A 19,677-nucleotide genomic window follows, 5' to 3' on the forward strand; every position below is an offset into this window, starting at 1 on the left:
TATAATAAATGTAATCTGATACACATTAAGGCTGGTCTCACACTTAGCTTATATCTGAGTGAAACAGGATTTTCCGTACCATTAATGTTTTACAGTGTGTCTATACATTTGGATAGCCAGTTACATTTTTTATAGCAAGGGTTTTGTCTATTCGTGACCCAGAATGTTTACAAAACCATCCTAGAGTCCTTCAGGGGAAAATTAGTAAAATATTATTTGTTTCATCAGCCTTATAGAAATGAAATTTTCCCTTCAAGGGAAAACTTGTCTCAGTATCTTAGCACATTTGTCATTTTTATCTTCAAAAATTTAAAATGAGTTTTCCTTGCAAAATTTTTACATCCAACACCCTTGATTTCTTTTGCAAATAGTGAGGATAGCTGCCAGCAGATACTCCTTGGAGGCCTTAAGGCCATCAATCAGTATCACAGCTGGAAGCAATGATAAGAGTCTATCAGGGCCTCCCGTTAAGGACTGACACTTGGCCCTGTACTGAGGTACTTTTTTTTTCATTTATTAAAAGCCAAACCTGTAAATATTATTATTCTGGCAGGGGAAGTAAAAGAAGAAACATACGCTGCCCCTGGTTTCTGTTTATTGGCAGAAGAAGGGCAGAAGTGTGTTCTCACTGTTAGACCTTGGCCTGCCATTACCGCCTTGCTCTGCTCGTGCTTTTTCTCTTTTTCTCTGGCCTTCTGTCACTCTTCCAGCATATCCAAATATGTTTGATTTCCCAGCCACTCCAAAAAAGTTTGTAATATGGATATTCTAGTTAAGTTCATGTATCTACTCAGCTTCCCTAGAAATATTCTATTTTTAGATGTCTTTTATCAAGTGAAAGTTAGTGAAATTTTGACAAAATTATGTGAAAACTAACATGCTAAGTTTCTTCTCAGCAAATCGCAGGCATATTTTTTTCTCCTTGGAAAACGTGTTACTTTATACTCTTGATTTACTGTTTCTGAAAATTGAATGTTATTTTGTTTCAATGCATCAGTAAGGATGTATGACCAGATGTGGTGAGCCAGGGAAAGGGCCTGGAACCCTGAGGCCTGGAAACAATCCTGCCTTCACTTCTGTCTTTCCTCTCTGCTCCCATTACTGTCACTTCTTCCTTCTTCCCCCCTCTATCCCCCTAGCCAGGAGTTGAGAGGCTTAGAGCTGCAGCTGTTCTGCCTCCTTAGGCAGCTGTTCATCTACATTTTCTTGAACAGCTACAGGGACAGGAAACTGTCTTAAACATTTCATTCTACTTTAGTGATTACCTCCTACCTGTGGTCTCAAGTTTTTTTTGCATTGCAGCACTAAAAGTATCTGACGTCAGTGATCAGCCTTTTGGACAGTCAGACAGCGTAAAAATCACGTTGATTCTTACTGATCTTCCTGTCACCCAAAATAGAAGTTTTGTACATGCATGTAGATTTCAAAATCTTTCCCCTCAGTGATAGCAATTCCTTGATAAGTGTCTAAATTTTTAAGTTGAGTCTGCCAAGTAAAGTACCTGAGATTTAATGCTTGGGCAAGGCACAGTTTGTTTGACTATTGTTTAGAAATCCTTCTTTCCTTCTTTTGGTTCTCATCTGTGTTCTACATAGCTGGAGCTGTTACATAAATAAGTCGCAATGCAAGTAAGAGAAGTATTACTGTAAGATTGATTCTCACAAATCTTAATTTTCTCACTTTATTGACTCTTTGGAATCAATCCAGGTAACATATTTGAGTGCCTACTATAAATATACTTTAGTGGCCAGGCACGGTGGCTCACACCTATAATCCCAGCACAGTAGGAGGACGAGGCAGGTGGATCACCTGAAGTCAGAAGTTCAAGACCAGCCTGGCCATCATGGCAAAACCCCATCTCTGTTAAAAGCACAAAAATTAGCTGGGTGTGGTGGCAGGCGCCTGTAATCCCAGCTACTCAGGAGGCTGAGGCAGGAGAATGGCTTGAACCTGGGAGGTTGCAATGAGCCGAGATCGCACCATTGCACTCCAGCATGGGTGACAAGAGTGAGATTCAGTCTCCAAAAAAAAAAAAAAAAATGTGTGTGTGTGTGTATATATAGTATTCTTAGTTAAGCTATCTTTCAAGGATAACTAAAGAAGAAAAAAGATAAGTGTTTGAGTAGTATGTTCATTTTATCTAATTAATAGTGTTAGAACCAAATGACCACATGAAAGTGCCTTTGGATTTGTGAGGAGAAAAGGATAACTGTGGGCTGTGGTAGAGGAGCTTTCCCAGCTTTGTGAAAGAATTAGGGCTTGAGCTGGTCCTCAAAGGAAACGGAAATTGGATAGGTGGAGAGAGAAGAAAGTAGTTTTTCAGGCAAGCAGTTAAACTGGCATAAAAGCAGGAATTTTCAGACTATAGACAAGATATTAGTAGAAAAAAATGGATTTGTATGAACCAGACTTTGATTGAATATGAAAAAATTCTTGTGAGACAAGTAGAAGTCGGATTCCTAAGAGCTTAGGACTTTAATTGAGGATATTTAGAGATTTTTGAACTATAGCTTTATATGTATAAAGTTATGTTTTATGGGGTAGAAGAGGAAGAAGAGTTAAGATTACTACTAGTTGCCAGCATGGTTACTACAAAAGTTGCTATTCACCAAAAAACTCAGACGCATAGGAAAGCCAATTTGGGGGATTCTTTATCTGGCAGTTAGTAATAAGTTTTAAAATTATGGTGCAAAGGACCAATTTTGATTTAGTAATCCTTACATGAAAGATGAAGACTCATTTTGCACAAATGTTCCATGACTCTGATTTAATATTAAACATCACTAAAAATGAGCATGTTCTTTATCTCTTAGGCAGACTTGTTCTGCTCTACTTTTTTGCATCTCTGAGTGTCTTAGGAAATTTTTTTTTTTTTTTTTTTTTTTTAGATGGAGTCCAACCTGTCACCCAGGCTGGAGTGCAGTGGCAAGATCTCAGCTCACTGCAACCTCTGCCTCCCGGGTTCAAGTGATTCTTCTGCCTCAGCCTCCAGAATAGCTGGGATTACAGGAGCATACCACCATGCCTGGCTAATTTTTGTATTTTTAGTAGAGACGGGGTTTTGCCATGTTGGCCAGGCTGGTATCGAACTCCTGACCTGTCCTGAGGTGATCCGCCTGCCTCGGCCTTCCAAAGTGCTGGGATTACAGGCGTGAGCCATCATGCCCGGCCAATCTTGTGGATTTTTAAATAAATCTAAGAGTTATATTGTGAGCCAAGAGAACTTAACTGTCCACTCTGGCCACCCCACCCCAAGTTTGTTTTGTGGTGCAATTCACTTAGGCAGTCATTTCTTTTAAATACAAAGAGTTCCGTATCCCATTTGGTTTCAAGCTTTCACAATCTCTGTTAACCAAGAGTTTATAGTGAAGAGGATCAAATGCATTTATAATACCTTAGTTAACATTTTTGTTTCACTTGAAACAATATAGGTCAATCCGAGTTTGGATAGGTATATATTAAAGTACTTTTTTAAAATCAGATTACTTTGCTTTTATATGTCAAGGTAGTTAACTTTTGGGCTAACTTTATGCAGTTAGTTTTTATGTAACAGTTTATTTATAGTTAGTTAGAGAAGCCATAACTATAAAGAAAAAAACTTCTCTGGGCAAGATTTATTTCAGTGCTACCAACACCATTACCAAAGTGAATAGGCCAGAGTTTGTGATAGTTTTCATATTAAATAGTCTCAAGAATTCGTAAACTATTATGAATACTCATCTATTTATTATTAAATAATTATGGATTTTAAGATGCGTAGCTACAGTCATAGTCTTCAGTGGAAATTATGTTTTTTTATTTGCTTGAGCTTTTGTTTAATTTTGTAGTGGGCAGAAGTCTAGATTCAAATATATTGTGTAAGTTATTTGCATTTTGGAGCATGTGTTTTGTTCTTTACAAAACAGTTCAGAAGGAATGAGAATGGTTATAGAAATTTGTTTTTCTCTTTTTTTCTAAATTTATTGTGTCTTTTACTCTTTTACTATATCTTATCTAGGCTCTAACCTGGAAGTTTTAGATCTTAATAATAGTGGTTTTCTAGCAATGTGTTTTTAATTCATCCCACAGAATGTTCCTGGAGAGATTGTTTTAAAGAACTTTTACCTTTCCTTGATGATGAGCCATGGGTGATATTAGAGCCGTAAACTTGATTTTATTTTGAACTAATAAAATATGTATCTTTTTTGTATTACAGTAGTTACTCCTTCTCCATGGGGAATACCTGCTAACACCCCCAGAAGATGCCTGAAATTGCAGATAATGCCGGACTCTATATATACTATTTTTTTTAAATCCAATAACAGAGGTGGCTGCAGTTTAAGCATCCCTAATTTGAAAATCCCAAATTTTTTGAGCTTCTGTGTGATGCTGAGAGGAGATGTACATCGGTGCATTTTGGATTTTAGTTTTCAGATTAGGAATGCTCAACTGATAAGTAAAATGCAAATATTCTAAAATCTGAAACATTTCTGGTTCAAAGCATTTCAGATAAGGAGTGCTCAACCTGTACTAAATGACTACCAGGCAAGTAGGATAGTGTATACAGTGAAAATAGGCTGGACAAAGGGATGATTCATATACCCAGCAGGACGGAGCAGCAGGACAGTGGGAGACTTTTTTCACACTACTCAGAGTATACAATTTAAAACTTAGGAATTATTATTTCTGGACTTTTCCATTTAATATTTTCAGATTGCAGTTGACCACCAGTAACTGAAATCTCAGAAAGTAAAACTGCAAATAAGGGGGGACTACTGTAGCTAACACAGAATCCTTTCTTGGTACATAGGATTTACAATGAAATTAATCCCTAAAAATCTAGTCCTTACTTTTTCTGTGCTAAGCAGTTAAAGAAGATACTCCCTGCCGGTGTGCCTTTAGAACAGTGAATTTGGCCGGGAAGTGGCTCACACCTGTTACCCCAGCACTTTTAGGAGGCTTAAGCAGGTTGATTACTTAAAGTCCAGTAGTTCAAATGGTGAAACCTGGTCTAAATAAATAAGGTATTTTCTAGTTTTTTGTTGTTCTTTTCTTTTTTTTTTTTTTTTTTTTTTTTAAAAGAGACAGGACCTCATCTGTTACCCAGGCTGGAATGCAGTGGTGTGATCATAGCTCACTGTAGCCTTAAACTCCTTGGCTCAAGTGATCCTCCTACTTCAACCTCCCAAGTAGCTGGGACTGCATGTGTGAGCCACCACACTCAGCTAATTTTTTAAAAATGTCTGTAGAAACAGAGTCTCGCCATGTTGGCTAGGCTGGTTTTGAACTCCTGGCCTCAAGCAGTACTCCCACCTCAGTCTCCCAAAAGTGGCATGAGCCACTATACCTGGCTTTCTTGTAGTTTAACCTAAGCCATGTAAAATGATTTAGCTATTTTTACATAGCCTTTTTATGTGATGGCTTTCTCACTGTCTAATTTAGCATGACATTATTCTAACTGCTAAAATGCCAACCCAAGAGAGGGTCTAATTGTTAGTTTCCACATAGGAGAAGTTATTTGCATTGAATCTTAGCACATTTGGATTTACAGATGTCCAATCAGATGGGGCGGAGTACTGATGGAGTTATGCATATAACTAAGACATTAGGATTTCTTCTTTCACTTGTTTTTGGTTTTTTGTTTTTGTTTTTGGAAACAAGGTCTTGCTCTGTTAGCAAGGCTGGAGTACAGTGGTGCAATTACATCTCACTGCAATCTCTGCCACCTGGGCTCAGATGATCCCCCCCACCTCAGCCTTCCAAGTAGCTGGGATGAACTTCCAAGTAGGTGGGGTGCACCGCCACAGTGGGCTAATTTTTGTATTTTTAGTAGAGACAGGGTTTTGCCATGTTGTCCAGGCAGGTCTTAACCCATTTATGTGGGAACTTGCAAAATTTTTTTGTGAAAAATCAGACCTTGGCCATGACCTTGAGCAGTAAGATATAAATAACTCCCACAAGCTTAGCGTTCAATGGAACACTAGGCATAAATAGGTTAAACTGGCAGGCTCAAGCAGTCCACCAACCTTGGCCTCCCATAGTGCTGGGATTACATGCGTGAGCCACCATGCCCAACCTATTCTTCCACTTTTGCACTCAACAGGCCTTCTCTGAATGCCTGCTATGTGCCAGACCCCGTGTCTAGCACACACTTAGTCACATGCCAGGGATAAGGGGGTGTGGTAGGGAGGGATTATAAAGGAAGGGCCAGCAAGAGCAAGGTATTATAGAGTGTTGAGTGTTAAACAGGGCAGAACATGAGCTGTCCATGTGCATTCTGAGGGTGAGAAGGGCTAAATATTTACAAGATCAGAACTCAGAACGTGTAAACATCAATATTTTTCAAGTTAGTGGATTTGGAATATAAAAATCATTAAAATTGGCTTTATGTTTACTTAATAAAAATGCTTACGTTTTTGCAAAAGTAGAAAAAGAAGGGATTAAAAATGAAAAATAGCTTATAAGAACTGTCTCAGTTTTAAACTCAGACAAGTCACATTCCTCACCAGCAATTCTTAAAAAAACCAAAGTTAGTACCATGAGTAAAAGAAAAATTACCTAGCTTTGCATAATCTCTTTTTTCTGTTTCACAAGCGAATATAAAGATAACATTTGCATCCTGTTGCATTTTGACAAGCATTATATATCAAATACAGAGAAAATTAAGTGTGGAGAAAAAAATTATATAAATTAAATTTAGAACCATTTTGTTTTTCGTAATAAAATGATTGCTCAAAGAATTCCATTTGATGACTGTTGAAAGCTCACTGCAGTTTATGATATAACTGATAAAATCTGCATCCTTGGCCTTCCAACAACCTTTACACCAGCAGATGGTGGGCGTAAAGATGTCATTCATCATTTATTTACAATGGGCTTTATTTATTCTAGTGTCAACAGCTGCCCCAGGGAGTGGGTTATTGAATTCAAATGTGGGGCTCTGGGTTATTTGCTTCCTTTCAAATTTGTCTTCAGAGCTTAGTTGCTAGGAGTCCATTCTGTCCTTTAATAATGATTCGTGTATTGTGAAGCCATTCAGTAAATTGGGTTGTCAGGGATTGCCAAAAAGGGTTTAGAGGTCTTGCGGAGTGGGGAGGTTGCCAGAGTGGCTGCATGTGCATCTGGTTGTCTTACGCAATAGTGGTATTTTATAACTTAAGACTGGTGAAGTTTTCTTCTTTCCCTTTATGCACTCCTTTCCTACCTGCCCGTATTCTGTATATGAATAATATGAAAATGTAGAGGACATTGTATTAAAGGAAACTCTCAACTTTTTCTTTCTTCACAGGCAGGGCAAGAATCCTTTCGTTCCATCACAAGATCATACTACAGAGGTGCAGCAGGAGCTTTACTAGTTTACGATATTACAAGGTGAGAACTTGAAAACTTTGCAATTCAGTAGTTGATATAGAGAATTTTTCTAAATAAATTTGGTTTTCAGTAATAAAAGAATAGCTTAGCCTTTCTGCCCTGGCTACTCACCTTTAAAACTGTGCGTTGAGTCAAATTTCAATTTACTACAGAAACCTGCAACTGAATTGTTTTTCTTATCTGAATAAGCAGCCTTAAATTGATGAATTTTATCAATATCATTTTTCATTGGAATTTTCTAAAGTGTGGTTACATTTACTGTCTAAACTGAAGTGTAATCAGTGAGCTCTAAACCCAGATATGGTGCTTAAAACTACTTTTCGTTACGTAAGTGGATATGGCTAAAAATGGTTCTCTTTAATAATATGTATATTGTTTGTTGTATAATACTAAGGGAAATGCTTTGAACATAGTAATTAAATTATTATTTATGTTTAGGAGAGATACATTCAACCACTTGACAACCTGGTTAGAAGATGCCCGCCAGCATTCCAATTCCAACATGGTCATTATGCTTATTGGAAATAAAAGGTAAAAAGGATAATTTAGAGCTTATATTGCATTAATGATGAAGACTGTGCTGTTTATGTGGCTACTTTCCTTAACCTTTGTTCAAATATAAGTTACTAGCCTCTTAAATTATGACATATGACAATTTACAAGGGACCCTATTGCATTATACATCGTAAGAATCGTTTATTAATGATTACATTAATTACTACATTAATTAAGCCATCTACATTCAATCTTACTGGGTAATATTTTTCTCAAATTATAATTCCCAACACTGACTTTACCTGTGACAAAAGGATTCTTTTGATTTTTAAAATACTGATAATAAACTTTGTTGGAAATTATTACTGTTGTTATTTGAAATAGTTTTTGTGTAAAGAAATACTTTAAAAAGTAATCTGATGGAGTTTTATCAGATTACTGATGTAAAGTAAAACCCACTGATTTATTTGGAGAGATGGATTCAACATCCTTGTACTCTCAATTTAAAATGCTAGTATATGGGAAAACATTTGCTTGGCCAGTTTCCATAAACTTGCAAGAATATGGGAACGTTTTGACTAATTTTGGTAGAAACTTAAGTGATAAGAAAATATTATTATTTTCAAAATGTTAGGCACCATTCTTTTTGCTTTGTTTTGTTTTTTGAGACAAGGTCTCACTCTGTTACCCAAGCTAGAGTACAGTGGTGTGATCGTAGCTCACTGCTGCCTTGGCCTCCCAGGATCAAGAAATCGTCCTGCCTTAGCCTCCCAAGAGGCTGAGGCTACAGGCAGGCACCACCAAGCCCAGTTAATTTTTTTATTTCTTGCAAAGAAGGAGTCTCACTTTGTTACCCAGGCTGGTCTCAGGCTCCTAACCTCAAATGATTCTCCCACCTGGGCCTCCTAAAATACTGGAATTACAGGGATAAGCCACCACACCCAGCCCATTCATTCTTTAGGGTTATATTAATAAAATACTGTTAAGAGATGATGTTTTTAGAGAGGTAAAATCACAACTTATATGAGCACATCTCAAAACTTTTATCTCATTAATTAACAAGATAAGGAAACTGGTAAGATATTTTAACCAGTTCAAAAGGGAACTCAAAGTACCACACATTCATAGTCAAATAAGGCATACTGAAATGAATTTACAAGATGGATGTAAAACTGAACAATATTCGAAGGGTAGTAATTGTATTCCACAGGACACAGTCTGCATTTTTATGGACAGGAATTATTTGTGCTTATATCTATTTCCCACAAGTTAGCTTCTCTCTTTTTCTGCAATCCTTGAACATGTGTGAGATGCAGTTAAAAATAGTACTATTAAGAAAAATTTTAAATGAACAGTCTAGGGTCAGGTGCAGTGGCTCGCACCTGTGATCCCAACACTTTGGGAGGCCCAGGTAGGAGGATTCCTTGATCCCAAGAGTTCAAGATCAGCCTGGGCAACACAGGGAGACCCCATCTTTACCAAAAATTTAAAAATTTAGCTAGACATGATGGTGCATTCCTGTGGTTCCAGCTCTCAGGAGGCTAATGAGGGAGAATCACGTGAGTCCAGTTGAAGCTGCAGTGAACTATGCTCATGCCACTGTACTCCAGCCTGGGCGACAGAGCAAGACCTCGTCTCAAAAAATAACAAAGAAAGTAGCCTAATTTTTTACCTTAAGAAACTAGAATAAGAGCAAATCAAACTCAAGGAAAGCCTCCCCCACCCCTGCAAAAAAAAAAAAAAAAGATGATAAAGAAAAAAGACAGTGAAACCAGAAGGTAGTTCTTGAGAAGATAAAATAAAAGATACTGATCAGGGAAAAAGACAAACATTAGCAATATCAGGAAAGAAAGGTTGACATCACCATAGATTAAAAAAAAGAGAGAGAGAATATTGTAAACAGACTAAGTAAATAAAGAGATATAACTTTGTTCATGGATTGTAAAACTAAGTATTTTTAAGACATCTTATCAAATTTATCAAAAACTTTGTTGAAGGACAGGTACAGCAGCTCACACCTGTAATCCCAGCACTTTGGGAGGCTAAGGCAGGAGGATCACATGAGGCAAGGAGTTCAAGACCAGACTGGGAATATAGCAAGACCCTCTGTCTACAAAAAATAAAATAATTTTTAAAAGCTAGCCAGGCATGGTGGCACAAGCCTTTAGCCCTACTTACTCAGGAAGCAGAGGTGAGAGGATCACTTGAGTCCAGGAGCTCAAGGTTGTGGTGAGCTATGGTTGTGCCAGCTGTATTCCTGCCTGGACAAAAGAGTTACAGACACCTGTGTTTCCTAGCCGTTTGACTCCAGATGTTTACCCAACATAAATATGTTTTCATGTGTCTACAGAATTATGTACAAATATTCATACAAGCTTTATTTGTGGTAGTCTCAAACTGGAAACAACCCACATGTCTATTAACAGGGGAATAGAAAAATAAATTTTGATACAGCCTTACAACAGACTACAACTCAGCTATAAAGAGGAATGAACTATTGATACATGCAACAAAATGGATGATTCTCAAAATAATTACAGAGTGAAGAAACTTAGATCAAAAATACCATGTGATTACATTTATATAAAATCCTGATAAATGCAGACTAATCTGTAGTGGCAGAACGCGGATCATCAGCTGTCTAGGGTACAGGGGCAAGAAGGGATGGATTACAATGGGAGTATGAGGAAAGTTTTGGGAGACTGATGGCTTTACAGGCATATATATCTCAAAACTCAACAAATTTTGCATTTAAGTACAACTTTTATGTCTGTTACATCTCAAAAAAGCTATAAAAAAGCTCTAATGTAAAACATCATTATACTATATAGATTTTAGAGTGTTTAATAGAAATTGAGATTTGCTATTAAGAGAAAATGTTTAATTAAGTGATATTTACATTATAAAAAGCTAAACATTGCTTACTTCTTTGTGTAGAGAAGAAACTTACTACACTTTGTGTAGTATTCTCTGAAGATGATATTCTCCGAAGGCCTTTCTTGTGTATTCTTTTCCACATTTAAGTCATCTCACTAAGCCTTTTTAAGGTTAAGGCTGTTGGAGAGAAGCTTTAGTCTTTCTACAATGGAAATAGTTAGTCTGCCTTTCAAGGTATGAAATGATAGGAGGAGAATACTTGGAGAATGAAGAGAATTTTTGTCCTTTTACCGATCTTTTCCTTGTGCCTGGAAACATGAGTGACAGCTTACTGGTGGCTTAAATTTGGTTGCTGACCACTAGGAGCTGATAGTTCAAATGTGAAAAGAAATATAGTATATAACCAGGAGATGTTTCTGATTGTAGGTGGGTGACCTTTAAAATTAGGAGTCTAATGAACAAGCAAGAACAGAGAGAAATAAATGAGATGATTATTTTTAGATGAAGTGAATTGTGGGTAGACATCATAATAGGGAATAAGCAATTTTTGAATTAGAGGTATTAAGGAGTAGTGAGCCAGTGAAGGGCAGTCACTTAGAGCAACAGATGACACAGATTTTTCTTACTGTGGCATTTTATTAATAAATTGGTTATATAAGAAATAGGAAGTAGAGGTTTAAAAGATGAAAGTCTTTTAATAGTATAAGGATTGTATTACAAACCCTAAAGAAAAAGGGGGGCATGAGTTGAAAGATATTTAAGTAACGTAAGAACTTAAGTGGGATTCAAAGGGAGTGAACAAAGACAACAATGTGATGTAATGCCTGGAAAACTGGTGTTTTTAAAACTTTGCATTAAGTGTAACTAAGTATATAAAGTACTATAGCTTTTGAGGTTTTTTGCTTGACCTAAATATGTAAACATATTTATTTATATGTGTGTGTGTGTGTGTGTGTGTGTGTGTGTGTTTTGTTTTGTTTTGTTTTTCCCCTTCTTCAGATGGAGTCTCGCTCTGTCTCTCAGGCTGGAGTGCAATGGCACAATCTCGGCTCACTGCAACCTCTGCCTCCTGGGTTCAAGCGATTCTCCTCCCTAAGCCTCATGAGTAGCTGGGATTTCAGGCACATGCCATCATGCCTGGCTAATTTTTATATTTTTAGTAGAGACTGGGTGTCACCATGTTGGTCAGGATGGTCTTAAACTCCTGACCTCGTGATATTCCCACCTTGGCCTCCCAAACTTCTGGGATTATAGGCGTGAGCCACTGCGCCCGGCCAAGAAATGTATTTTACATCATGACCTAGTATATAAATTGTGCATATACCTACACATATAACAAAATTTTAATAAATTTTACCTATATACATAAGTTCCATTATACAGTATATGTAACTTATGTATATAGGTGATACACTGATACTTTATGTTGTTTTTATTTTTGGTTTGTTGGGTTTGTTTGTTTTTTTTTTTTTTTTTTTGAGACAGCTGGAGTGCAATGACACAATCTTGGGTCAAGCAATTCTCCTGCTTCAGCTTCCTAAGGAGCCGGGATTACAGACACCTGCCATCATGCCCAGCTAATTTTTGTGTTTTTATAGATACAGGGTTTCACCATACTGACCAGGCTGGTCTTCAACTCCTGACTTCAGCCTCCCAAAATGCTGAGATTTACAGGTGTGAGCCACTGCACCCGGCCTATTTCTTTTTTTAAAAAATTCTGATTATTTCCTACTGATGTGATTTTTACAATTCACGGAGTCATGGCACAGTTTGAAAAATACTACCCAGGCTGAACTCAGTGGCTCACACCTGCAATCCCAGCAATTAGGAAGGCTAAAGTGGGAGGATCACTTGAGTCCAGGAGTTCAAGACCAGTTTGGGCAACATAGTGAGACTGTCTCTTAAAAAAAAAAAAAAGAAAGAAAAAGAAAACTACCCTGGAAAAGCCTTGACACATGTATACACAAAAAACTGTATAAAATTTTTATTGTATCATTGTTTATAATAATGAAAAATTATAAGTAACTTTGTCTCATGGAAAATTTAAATTGTATTGTGTTCATTCAGTAGACTATAATACAGCAGTAAAAAAATAAACTAGAGCTACATGTATTGTATGGATAAACTTGAAAAACATAATGTTGACTAAAGTTAACAAGTTTTAAAACAGTAGCTAATCTGAATTTTTGAAAATATGGAAAAGAAATACTATTTATGGTTATAAACACGAGTATAAATGCAAAAACATGCATGAGAATGAAAACACCAAAATCAGGTAGTAGTTACCTTTAGGGTAAGAGGGAGGAGAATGGGATCAGAGACACACACACACAGGTGGTGATTCTGCTATTGCTGATTTTATTTCTTAAAAGAAACCCGAAATCTGGCAAATAATATGTCAAGGCTAGCTGGAAGTTTGTAGATATTATATTATCCTACATCTTTTTCCATGTATAAATATGTAGTAGTAAATAATATCTAAATAAAAAGTAGTAAATATAGTTGTAAAATTTTTAAACTTTTACAATAAAACACACTTTGAAAGAGACTGCTACTCTCCTCCCCGCCACCGACCTCACTAATACCCTTCTTTCATTGCAAATTTCTAGCTTACACTTTCTCCCTCTCTTTCTCCTTTTATCTCTCTCTCTCCTCCCTCCCTCCCTCCCTCTCTCTTTCTCTGTCTATATCAGTTTTGCTTTAAGAAGAAATTGGAAATTAAACAAACTGAGATCAGTGACCTAATGTCTCTTTAGTACTTTGGATTTTACTAAACAATTTCCTGTAGTTTCTGAGAGCTATTTTAATCACATTCATAGAAACTCAGTCAGTCTGGCCAATCAAGGAAGATAGTATAGTCCTGCTCTTTCAAATTATATTGAGCAAAATGGCGCTCTTCTGTGGGAATCCACTGTACTCAAAATATAGCTATTGGACTAGAGGCTCCCTTAAGTTACGGCTAGTTCTAACGTTCTAGAACTCTAACACAGACTTCTTCTGTTGGATTGTTAGTTCTTTCAAACTAGACAGTGTGTTCTAAGTACTAATCCTCATAATACCCAGAATAGTACAGTTAGTATGTTAAATATTAATTAAAAGAATGGTCATCACAACTTTGAATTCCATGCTGTACTTTATACAAATGCCCCTATTTGGACCATGTTGATTAATAATGTGACCCTTTCTTTCCCATATTTAGTGATTTAGAATCTAGAAGAGAAGTAAAAAAAGAAGAAGGTGAAGCTTTTGCACGAGAACATGGACTTATCTTCATGGAAACGTCTGCTAAAACTGCTTCCAATGTAGAAGAGGTAAATAAAAGGCCCTTTAAAATGTACATCTTTTTACTTAATAGAAATGTTTTATGTATCTTCATTTTATTTATTATTTATTTTAAGATTTTAGTCTGATGGTCTCTTTGAATATCATAAAGTAGGAACATTTCTTCCCTTTAAAATGGCTTATAACATTCATTTTCTGTCAGAATCTTATATTGAGCCTTCCCTTAAAGCCTGAATGCTTTCTTACATCTTTGTACATATTTTTCTTCCCTCTCTTTTTCTAAACAATTTTCTATAGTTTCTTAGAGTTATATTTTAATCACATTCATAGAAAGTCAGTCAGCCTGGCCAATGGAGGAGGATAGTATAGTCCTGCTCTTTCAAATTATGTTGAGCAAAATGACTTTCTGTGAGAATCCGCTATACTCAAAGATATAAATATATTGGGCTTTTTTGTGTTGCATGGGATGGAAACAAAGAATACTAGTGAAATTTGGAAATGTTTCAAGACACCAAAATATTTGTAGCTGTTTGTATCCACTTCTGCTTATTCTTTAAATTGTATTTGTTTTTTTAACTGTCAGTATATTACCACATTACCACTTCTGCTTAAAATACTATGTTATTGATGTATAATGTTTTACAAAGCATGAGAGTTCTGTTTCATCTATTGAAGAAATTTGTATTATCTCAATTATTTCCATTGGTCAACCTGAACTATTGGAACTTTTCTGAACACAGTGTATTCTTCTATGTTCTATGTGTTTGGAGGTGGTATGTATATGCATACTATAAATAGATGATGGCATAGTTGATCCTTTCTATGTATTACTGTACTCTTATTTTATAAAAAGAGGTAATGAAGCTAAGAAAAGTAGTAGTTTACCCAGAGTAATGCTTAGTTCCCAATTTCTGGATAAGAACAGCTTATAAAAGCAACTACAGAAAGTAGTTGTAAAAAACAAGTGATTGAAGAATCACTGCTGTAAGGATAACAGAGGTCAGGGGCCTGGGCAACAGCTAGCATGTGCCTTCAACATAGTAAGCACTCAGTAAATGTTAAGAATGATACTTGAGGCTGGACGCAGTGGCTCATGCCTGTAACCCCAGCACTTTGGGAATCCAAGGCGGGCAGATCACTTGAAGTCTGTAGTTCAAGACCAGCCTGACCAACATGGTGAAACCCCATCTCTATTAAAAATACAAAAATTAGCTGGGCGTGGTGGCAGGCACCAGTAATCCCAGCTACTCAGGAGGCTGAGGCAGGAGAATCGCTTGAACCCGGGAGGCAAATGTTGCAGTGAGCCAAGATCTTTCCACTGCACTTCAGCTTGGGCGACAGAGTGAGACTCTTGTCTCAGAAAAAAAAAAAAAATGGAATAATACTTTGGAGTTCTTCTGATTAACTCTTGAACCTAGAAATTGACCACAGTAATTCTACAGCATTGGTATTTTTACTGAAGAATTCTTTCTTAGGTAAAATATTACAGTCATGTATAATATTTTACAATACAGTAGACAAGAAGAAGTCTCTAAATTTTTACTCCTACTTCAAGAACCCAAAGCAAAATCACAAAAAGAAAAACCCAAAATAAATAGAAGGGAGGAAATATTAAAGAGCAAAGATCAATTAAGTTGAAAACAAAAACCAGTGAAACAGAGTTGGATTTTTTTAAAAACATCAGTAAAATTGACAGACCTCTAGCCAAACTGACAGAAAAGGTACAGGTTACCAATGTCAGTAACAAAACGGAAGCTATCACTACAGATTCTCCAGACATAAAAGAGGTATTTAGGGAATGCCATCAACAGCTCTACCCACATAAATATGACAACTTAGATGAAATAGACCAGTTTATCCAAAAACATAAACTGCCACAACCCAGCTAGTATGAAAAAGTTAATTTGAGCCTGGCCAACATGGTGAAACCTTGTCTCTACTAAAAATATAAAAATTATCTGGGCATATGGCAGGAGCCTGTAATCCCCGCTACTCAGTAAGCTGAGGCAGGAGAATCACTTGAACCCAGGAGGTGGAGATTGCTGTGAGCCAAGATCTCACCATTGCATTCCAGCCTGGGCAACAGAGTGAGATTCCATCTCACACACACACAAAAATAATAATAATACAGAGGAATCTATAATTGCCTTAAAACAAAAAGTTAAAACACAGCTGTACATACAACTTAAACTAATTAAATTCAGTCCTTTAACACCATGATGACAATTTTAAAAATGAAAATTCATCAGAAGAGGCCTCCCAACCACCATAAAATACTAATATTAGAATATAGAAAATGGCTATAGAAGCTTAATGGTATTTTTATGAATTCTTAAAGAATACAGATTTTCTTTTTCAAATTGTTAAATTTTTGCTCATAGGACTTTTTCACAAGAGCTCTTCATGATGTCACATTTCTGCAGAGAGCAAATTTTTATACAGATAGTTCCCTCTATATATGTTTAGCATATACCTAACAAATAATAATTAATGTTGAGATTTTTATTATGCATAAACTTTCTTTTTTTTTTTTTTTTTTTTTTTTTTTTGAGATGGAGTATTGCTTTCACCCAGGCTGGAGTGTGTTGGCGAAATCTCGGCTTGCTTCAACCTCCGCCTCCCAAGTTCAACCAATTTCCCCTGCCTCAGCTTCCTGAATAGCCGGAACTACAGGCATGTGCCACCATGTCTGGCTAATTTTTTGAATTTTTAGTAGAAACAGGGTTTCAGTGTGTTGCCCAGGATGGTTTCGAACTTCTAAGCTCAAGTGATCCGCCCACCTTGGCCTCCCGAAGTGCTTGGGGTTACAGGCATGAGCCACCGTGCCCAGGGTATTATGCATAGACTTTCTTAATTACATTTCTCAGAAGTAGCTAAAGATGAAATTGTACTAATATTCTTTTTTTTTTTTTTGGAAAAGGCAGTTAAGCTATATAGAATGAGAAAGTCCAGGTTAGAAGATAAACAAAACAAACTGCATTCATTCACGATGTCTGCATGTCAGATTTTTAAATGAAAGGCTTTTTTAGGACAATACACTTTTTTTATTCATTAGCTTATTTTTCTGTATCATTTATATAAAAGCATTTTGGTAGGCTCACAATGAAGTTGATGGAGTTGATGTTAAGCCTAAATGTTTTATTTTGTTTTTTTAAGATGGGGTCTTGGGATCTGACACCCATGCAGGGGTACAGTGGTTCAAACATGGCTCTCTGTAGCCTCAACCTCTTGGGCTCAAGTGATCCTCCTGCTTCAGCCTCCCAAGTAACTGGGAAGACAGGTGTGTGCCACTATGCCCAGCTAATTTTTTTGTTTTTTATAGAGACAAAGTCTTGTCATGTTGCCCAGGCTGGCCTCAGGCTCCAGAATTCAAGATATCCTCCCACCTCAGCCTCCCAAAGTGCTGGGATTACAGGCTCAAGCCACTGTGCCTGGACAGGCTGCTGTTCAAATTAATCGGTATTATCACTTTAAAAAGTAAACCCTTATACACATCATCTAGTTTTAGAAGTTATCACCATGTAGACATTTTGAGTCTTATATCCCATTCGTTGAGCAAATGCCAGAAACATTTTTACCTATAAATACTTCAGTATAAGTAATTTTAAAAAATATAACTACCTGCCAGGTGTGGTGGCTCATGCCTATAATCCCAGCACTTGGGGGGTGGAGGCAGGTGAATCACGAGGTCAAGAGATCAAGACCATCCTGGCCAACATGGTAAAACCACGTCTCTACTAAAAATACAAAAATTATCTGGGCGTGATGGCAGGCGCCTGTAGTCCCAGCCACTCAGGAGGCCGAGGCAGGAGAATTGCTTGCCGGAGGCAGAGGTTGCAGTGAGCCGAGATCGCACCACTGCACTCCAGCCTGGTAATTGAGCGAAACTCCGTCTCAAAAAAACAAACAAAAAAAAACATATATATATATATATATATATATATATATATATATCTCACACACACAATACCATTATCATATATAACTTAGCAGTAATTCCTTAATAATATCTAATATCAAGTCTTAATGTCATCCCTTTTATTTCATTCAACAAGTAATGTTGGAAAACGAGTATTTAGTTTTTTTATTTGGGATCAGAGAAGACTAACAAAAGGATTTCTTCCACCTAAACCAGCACTTATTTGGTATCTGCCTTTTGATAGGCATTCACCATCAGTTCCTATGGCAGGAGAGCCAAGACCAAACTATGAAGCTGAAAAATTACAATATACTGTGTTAGAGATTTAAGCAAGAATTATCCTGCAGAATTAGATCCAGGGAGGTAAATGTTAGGCATGCATGGCCCATCGATTCTTGATCACCTTGTCCCTTGGATTTGGAACAAACAGCAATTACAGTCATTATGGGGAAGTTTGTTCTAAGTGTTGTGCCTTACGTTTTTGCTTTTCAAGGGCTCAGATTTGCCTAACTGTGCCATCCTGTTGTTCCTTAGAAGAATAAGCAAAGCTGTATAAGAGAGGCGGTTTAGCACAGTGGATAGAAACTGTCTGAGCTCAGACAGGAATCTATCCTCAGCTTGCTCTCTGGAGGACTCTTTTCTATGAGAGCTGATTGTGTGATGGGTTAAGAATAAGGCAGGTATTCTAATGACAGATACCAGTTGTCTAGTGACAGTGGTGGTTGGTGTTGGAACAATTCAGAGAAGGTCATCCTCTTTTTTATAAATCTGTTGAAAATTATTCACATCCCAGCTGATCCTTGGCACTCATGTGTAGAGAAATTTTAATGCACAGAGAACTCTCTTAAAAGGTTTTTTAAAATATAAACTATTTAAAGATAATTACGTTAGAGATAGAATGACTTATACAAATGCCAGTATTCTGATGAGTGTGCCATCTGACTGTGGGTTCTTTTTAAAAATTTGAGACTATTATTATTTGTTAAGGTTAAATACTAATGGCACATTGATGATGTTTAGAACTAGACCTGTTTTCTTTTGATGTTGTGCTGTACTCTGTGTATACATTTTAACCAAGACCCAGTTCCTGTAATACAAGTGGACACTATGAAGTTTAACTGTTATAGTTCTCTGTAAAGGATTGAATAATTTACAGCATAAAATAACAACAGCTTTGTTCCCACACTAGCTGTGTTGTTGCTGGAAATAGATTTACTATTAATCTATAGATTTCCTATTTACTATTAATCAGCTTTATGATTTCATTTCAGAAGGATCTGTTGAGGGGAAAAAGGGGTAACATGGTGTTAGAGATAAGTGAATGCAAAAGATAGCTCTTCAGAACACAGAATTATCTGGTCCAAAATGTCAGCAGTATTGAGATTGAGAAACACTGAATTATTTTAATAAAACACAGTTCAACTCAAGGAAATGAAGCACCCATTCATAATACATGAACCTTCTTTATTCACTTAGCAATAGGAGGGATTGTGCTATGATTTTAATATTAAAAATGAGTCCAAATGCTGTGACTTATGCCTGCAATCCTGGTATTTGGGAGGCTGAGGCAGGAAGATCACTTGATGCCAACAGTTTGAGTCCAGCCTGGCCAACATAGCAAGACCCTACCTCTATTTTAAAAGACAGAAAGAGAGGGAGAGGGAGGAGGAGGAGAAGAAGAAAGAAAAGAGAAAAGGAAAGAAAGGAAAAGAAGAAAATAGATGACAGATTGATCGATTGATAGATAGCTAGCT

The 19,677-nt window shown here is 36.8% G+C and overlaps 1 protein-coding gene and 1 long non-coding RNA gene across 2 annotated transcripts in view; one reads left to right on the top strand and one right to left on the bottom strand.

The window, feature by feature from the left end:
• RAB2A (RAB2A, member RAS oncogene family) overlaps positions 1-19,677 on the top strand; it is an 86,941-nt gene that overhangs the window by 46,448 nt on the left and 20,816 nt on the right. The window contains exons 4-6 of the mRNA XM_032296166.1: positions 7,268-7,350; positions 7,789-7,881; positions 13,922-14,033. Coding sequence (XP_032152057.1) covers positions 7,268-7,350; positions 7,789-7,881; positions 13,922-14,033 — 288 coding nt within the window. The remainder of the gene's footprint in view (positions 1-7,267; positions 7,351-7,788; positions 7,882-13,921; positions 14,034-19,677) is intronic.
• Positions 2,650-19,328, bottom strand: LOC116563517. Its single transcript, XR_004274433.1, has 3 exons — positions 19,318-19,328; positions 8,139-8,141; positions 2,650-2,735 (listed from the first exon to the last, which is right to left on the bottom strand). It is a non-coding gene; the product is annotated as an uncharacterized LOC116563517 (long non-coding RNA).

This window comes from Sapajus apella, unplaced genomic scaffold (assembly GCF_009761245.1).
Source record: "Sapajus apella isolate SASKATOON/1434 unplaced genomic scaffold, GSC_monkey_1.0 scaffold35, whole genome shotgun sequence".
NCBI classification, from domain to species: Eukaryota; Metazoa; Chordata; class Mammalia; order Primates; family Cebidae; genus Sapajus; species Sapajus apella.